The 6209-nt window shown below is 33.2% G+C and overlaps 1 protein-coding gene across 1 annotated transcript; it reads left to right on the forward strand.

The window, feature by feature from the left end:
- The first annotated feature begins 929 nt into the window (after positions 1–929).
- On the forward strand, positions 930–3350 carry LOC130507522 (probable WRKY transcription factor 57). The gene is made up of 3 exons (XM_057002225.1): positions 930–1580; positions 2379–2522; positions 2686–3350. The coding sequence occupies exons 1-3, from the start codon at positions 1216–1218 to the stop codon at positions 3053–3055; spliced, it is 879 nt and encodes a 292-aa protein (XP_056858205.1). The 5' UTR covers positions 930–1215; the 3' UTR covers positions 3056–3350.
- The last annotated feature ends 2859 nt before the right edge of the window (positions 3351–6209 follow it).

Here is a 6209-nt window from a genome sequence, read left to right on the forward strand (position 1 = left end):
AAACACCTACTATATATATGATTATATATATGAAGATTTCCTAAAAAGTTACATGCACATATTTACACAAGAATGTTTATGGACAATGTTGATTGCATTTACTTAAATCACAAATTTAATATAGATGCATTAATGTTACAGCCGCATAGATATGTTGGTAGCATTCTAGCGTGTGGTACATATGTTACATGTTTTCAACAATATATTCTAATAATGGTTAGACATCACCTAGACATGTGTCTGGCTCTTGACAATTTAATTTAAAAATAACCCACTAATCTGCTGATCACTTCTTAAAAAAAAGATAATTGACACAGTTACGTTCAATGATTTTTGAAGATTCGTTTTGATTGAGTGCTATTTGAAGGATTGCAATTATGGGAAATATAAATAAGGTTATCGTATGATCGTATGAGGATCAAGAAATTCCACGTGGCCGGTTAGTGGTTTGTGGATTACATTGGCTATATTCTTGTCATATCCAAGACGGACAACACGCAGGAATCAACACTTAATTACTTTCTTATTTTTTTCAATCAAAAATTAAATGCGTACTTTATTAAGTTTTTAAAAACTTTTGGTCAACTGTTAAGTTTTTAATTATGCTTCATCTCTAAGGAAAACCAACTTCTGCTTCATTTCTAATTACTTTCTAACTAAACTTTTTTCAATCAGAAAGAAAAAGTAAAATTGTAAAGTTTGAAATAACTGTTAACAACTCTTGTGCGTTTTTACACTGTAAAGTTTCATTTTTCTTTACTATGTACAAAAGAAAGATTTGTAAAGAAAGTAAGCAAAAATGCGAATCCGACTCCAAAAATAGGAGGCGTCCATCTAGGAGGGGAAAGTAGTTGTGTGACCTACCTCGAGCTTAAATTAATATTTCATAATCTCCTCCCTCCCGTTTCCGTTCGTTTCCCTTGACCCTTGACGTACCATTTTTTCCTCAATGCTCTCTTTCTTATTTCAGTCCTTTCTCTCTCATGAATTATTTATTTTCGCAATTTGACAAATAAAAATCTTTAAAAAAGAAAAAGAAATCTGTAAAGACAGAGTCTGATCGGTGTTTGATGAGACACTGACAGCACTTTAACGGGATTCTTCAAAAGTTCTACTCTTCTCTTTTCTTTTGCTTCTTTCTTTCTCTTCCAATCGCAAACAAACCCTAGCTTTTATTTTTCTTTCTATCTTTTCTCTCTCTCTCAAGATTGTATCATGAACGATCCTAAAGATCCCGATCTGAGCAACGACTCAGCTTGGAGAGAACTCACAGCTTCAGATTCTGACTTCTTCTACAGAGACACTTCCAACATCCTCCTCTCTGACTTCGCCTGGAACCTCCCCGCTTCCTCTGGTTTTACACAAACCGCCGTTGTCCCATCTTCCATCACCACCACCACCACCTCAAAGACTGATCAGCCGATTCCACCTTCTTCATGTTCCTCATCGGCCGCCGCCGCTTCTGTTACCGTTACAGAGGTTTCAACTAACTTTAACAATCCTTCGGCCGCTACATCTAGCTCAAGCGAGGATCCAACTGAGAACTCAACCGCCTCCGCCGCGCAAACACCGGAGACGCCGTGAGTTTCTTTACTTTTTTTCCCAAATAAGCGATGAGGCGAGAAACACGTGGGGTCTTTTTTTTTTGTGCAGGGGTCCGATCGTAATTTATTCACCATGTTGGTGGTGGTGGTCGGGAGGGAGGTTTTTCTTAACTTAAGGTCAAAGCCATGAAAACGAATAAAAAAAAAGGCCATTACTCTTGCCATCCTAGAAAATTGAGAATGGATTCGTCCGTACAAATAATTTATCAGAGTTATCATCAGAATGATGAATTCGTCGGTGACAGTTTAGAGAGGGAAAAATAATAATGATGATGAACACAGCAGCCGCTATTGCGGCTGTGTGATGTTAGCGTGCACTCTACATCAACTTTTTGCTCGTCCTCGTTATTTCTTTTATTAAACTAATATTAGGTCAGAAGTGTCTCACGTTTTAATGATATTATCTAATACTACTAGTATACATAGCAAAAGTGTTAAAGAAAACACCTGAATTATTTTAAAATTCATGTTTCGTAAACCGTGATAATATCATTACCCTAATTGATATGTAGGGTTTTGGAATCTCCGATAGACAACTAGATGAGTGCAGATGAGTATGAGTTGTTATCGATATAGCAAATGTAAAATGAATGCTCATGATCACAGATAAACCTTTTAAGTTAATGAAAGTATTACTATTAAAGATCTTTTTGTGGTAGTTTGACTGTGGTGGCATTAGCATTACAGAATCAATATTTTTGACGGATTGATTGGTTATTCTGTGAATTCTGCTGCATGGTGATATATGAATCTTTTGATGTTTCTTTTTCTTAGAAAGAAGGAAAAGAAGAAGGCTCAAAAACGAATCAGGCAACAAAGATTTGCATTCATGACCAAGAGTGATGTAGATAATCTTGAAGATGGATATCGTTGGCGTAAATATGGACAGAAAGCTGTCAAGAATAGCCAATTCCCAAGGTTTCATAGCTATCATCACTTTCTTCTCATTATCTTACCTTAACTTCTCTAGCCAATGAGTTCTAGTTATACTATTTGCTAAAAAATTACACATATATACATGGTACTTCACACTTAGATCATCAGTAGATTATCAGACAGTTTTTACTGTTGTTGTATGTAGGAGCTACTATAGATGCACGAACACCAGATGCACAGTGAAGAAGAGAGTGGAAAGATCATCTGAAGATCCATCGATAGTGATCACAACATACGAAGGACAACATTGCCACCAAACCGTTGGATTCCCTCGAGGCGGAATCTTCCCAGCTCACGAACCTCATAATTTCACATCCCATCATCATCTCCCTCCTCCATTGCCAAATCATTATTATTACCAAGAACTCCTTCATCAAATTCACAGAGAAAATACTTCTTTACCGCAATTACCCCAATCTACTACCGAAGACGGACATGTCGCAGTGTCGTCCATTAATCCATCAGAAGAAGGTTTACTTGGTGATATTGTACCTCAAACCATGCGCAATCCTTGAGGTTCATTATATATATATATATTTGAATTTGTTAATTAGTATTCATCTATATAGGATTGATTAGGAGTAAATTCTATAATTAGATAAAATAATGTTTCTTTTGGTTCCCAAGGGTTTAAAACTTTTAATGGACCACAGAGGCGTAAAAGGGTTTACTTTTTCTAGTCCGAAACTCAAAACCCAAACCAAGAGATAAGTGGGAAAATCCCATGCTTTGAGAGAAGCAAGCCTGTCTGATGTAATGATGTAGATGTACTGATGAATATATATGAGAATCAATATCGTGTTTGTCTAATCACTGATGCACCATTATCTCTCTTTTGGAATAATTTAGATCACTTGATAGATATGTCGGCCAGTCCCTTTTCAGAACACATAAAAGTTGGATGATGCATGTATAATAAGTGGATGGTTGTCTCTCTCTCTCTCTATTTGGTTATCTATATACATAACACATGTTAATTATTGTTTAGAAGTGATTCAATTAGGATCAAGCAGTGGTATATTATATAGTGCTTTTTATCTTACTCCTCTTGCTCTAAGGCATATATATAGGCTGTTTACTTATGTAAGGTAGAGAGGTGACCCGGAAATGGGTCAACATATATTAAAACCAAGCTCAGTTACTCCACTCGGTGTCACTCTGATCTCGAATCTCTTCTTTTTCAGTTATACATATACCCCTTAATATTGTGTATTCACATCAACTTAATTGCAGTATAAAAATATATGTCCTGGTGCATACCTTTATTCTATATGTACATGTATGCATGAGGCGCCGCATATTATATGGTATAAGTTCCGAGGGTACTGTGTTAGGTCACAGGAATAAATGCTTTCTGTTTTAGCTAAAGACAGCCAAGAAAGTAAAATGGGAGAAAATAATAAATTTTGTGTCATCAAGTACTTACAATATTTGTAAGTATATTGACTTGGAACATTTGTTATAAGAAGTTGGACAAAGTAACCACATGACAAAATTATACATTATTCACAATAACAAAAATGTATATTATATTACATAATATCAATAGGGAATGTGTGCTTGTATGTTTAATAATTTTGAAAGAAAATATGACACATAAACATGTCTGCGTTGTTGAATATATAATCTCCCAGCTACCATCAGCAAATCAACATAACCTTGAAAAAAACCAAAAAAAATGCTAAGGAGGTGCTAATGCACCTATACCCAAATCAACAAAATAAAATAAGGTCATATATAGTCATATTGGACAATCCACAGTTCTAAAGAATGAAGTCATCATCCTGAAGTATATATATTTTTTTATTAAATTTTATATTCATTAATCAGAAAATAATGGGTATTTACAAATGAGAAAACAGTATAAAAGTCGTATTAAGAATAAATGTAAAGTGACTCAAACTAATTGGCAAATTAATCAACTCGGGAAACTAGGAGTGGGCATTTCGGTTATTTTCTCGATTCGGTTCGGGTTCGGTTCGGTTTGGTTAATTCGGTTCAACAATTTGTCCAACCAAAGTAAACCATAATTAGTTCGATTTGGATCGGTTTCGGTTCGGTTTGAGTTCAGTTCGGTTTTAGTTCAGTTTGGTTTTAGTTCGGTTCAATTTTAAAACAAAAATGCATTGTCACAAAATCATCATGTTGGCAACTATGAAAAATTAAATTATGTTGACTAACTCCAATATAAAACCAAAACAAAAAACTTTCGAAAACCCAAAACATTTATAAGAGTACAATCAAATCAAAGTTAACTATAGTAAATAAAAAATTAAAAAAAACATGGTAAATAATGCTTCTTAAAAATAAATATGTAAATTAAATCTAATATAAAACTGAAGCAAAAAAAACCCTTAATAAACTACAAAAAAATTTATAAGAACACAATCAAACAAAAATTAACTAAAGTAAATAAAAAGATTAAGATAATTTTTAATAAAGTTAACAATGACTTTAGAGCTAGGATTTAAGTATTATATATTGCTAGTACGTTTTATTCAAATAATAAAAAAGTACATTGGTTATGGGTTCGTATTAATTTGGTTTTGTTCGGTTTTGGTTCGGTTCGGTTCGGTTTTGGTTCGGTTCGGTTTCGGTTTGTTCGGGTTGGAAAAATCTTAAACCTAACTAGTTGATAATAGACTTTGGTTCGGTTCGGATCGGTTTCGGTTCAATCGGTTCGGTTCGATCGGTTCGGTTCGGTTTTTTTGCCCACCCCTACGGGAAACACTTCAAACCAACGTCTCACAAAACCTTCTAATTTGAAAATTCCATGATAGTGAAGAGATACGATCATGTTCCAAATCGTATTATCAATCCTTTGAATAATGGTGCCTGTATCGAGAGAGGTTCCATGGTGACAATGAGATTTTTGCTCTGTCTAGATGTTGTAGATGATGGATCTATGGAAAACCAGCATGAGAGCATCTTCAGTGTAAATTTCTATTTAAAAGAAAATGAAACAGCTATATAATAAATTTGAGTTTTATTTTCACGCCACTTCATTTTAAAGTGAAAAATTGAGTAATAATAAAAAAATATTATTCAATTTGTGAAGTAAATTCATTATTTATTTTATTTCAAATTCTATTTTGAAATCAAATATGCAATGATGTTGGAGATGCTCAGATTACGAATAGAAAACCACACCAATAATTAAATACCAAACACATACCACAAAAAAATAGCTCTATCTAACCACCATGATGGAAAGCTATATGCATGAGAGTTTCTCACCATATCTCACCAAAAATATTAATATTTAATTAGAGAAATTTAAAATCTTAAAAAAATTCATAAAAAAATGTTCAACTTTAGAGATATTTTCCTATTAAATATTGTTGTTTTCTAAATGTAAATGCCTTAGAAAAATTTATGTTACATTTTTTGTGAATCGATAAAAAGACGACGTTTCTAACTGTGTGTTTACTTGTTTGTTATATAATTTATATTGGTGATTTGTGGAGTCTAAAAGAACATCAACATTACCAATTTCTCATCATAGTTTTCAACTTACTATTTAAATCTATAATCTTTTCCAAAAGATAGTTAAGATCATGGTTACGAAATCTTCATGCAAGAATGCAGGGGGATACTATTCTTTCTAATTTTTTAAATTTTTTATTTTTTTAGTTGATTATGTTAAATTTTAAATAAAATAATTAAGTT

This window comes from Raphanus sativus, unplaced genomic scaffold (genome assembly GCF_000801105.2).
Source record: "Raphanus sativus cultivar WK10039 unplaced genomic scaffold, ASM80110v3 Scaffold4696, whole genome shotgun sequence".
NCBI classification, from domain to species: Eukaryota; Viridiplantae; Streptophyta; class Magnoliopsida; order Brassicales; family Brassicaceae; genus Raphanus; species Raphanus sativus.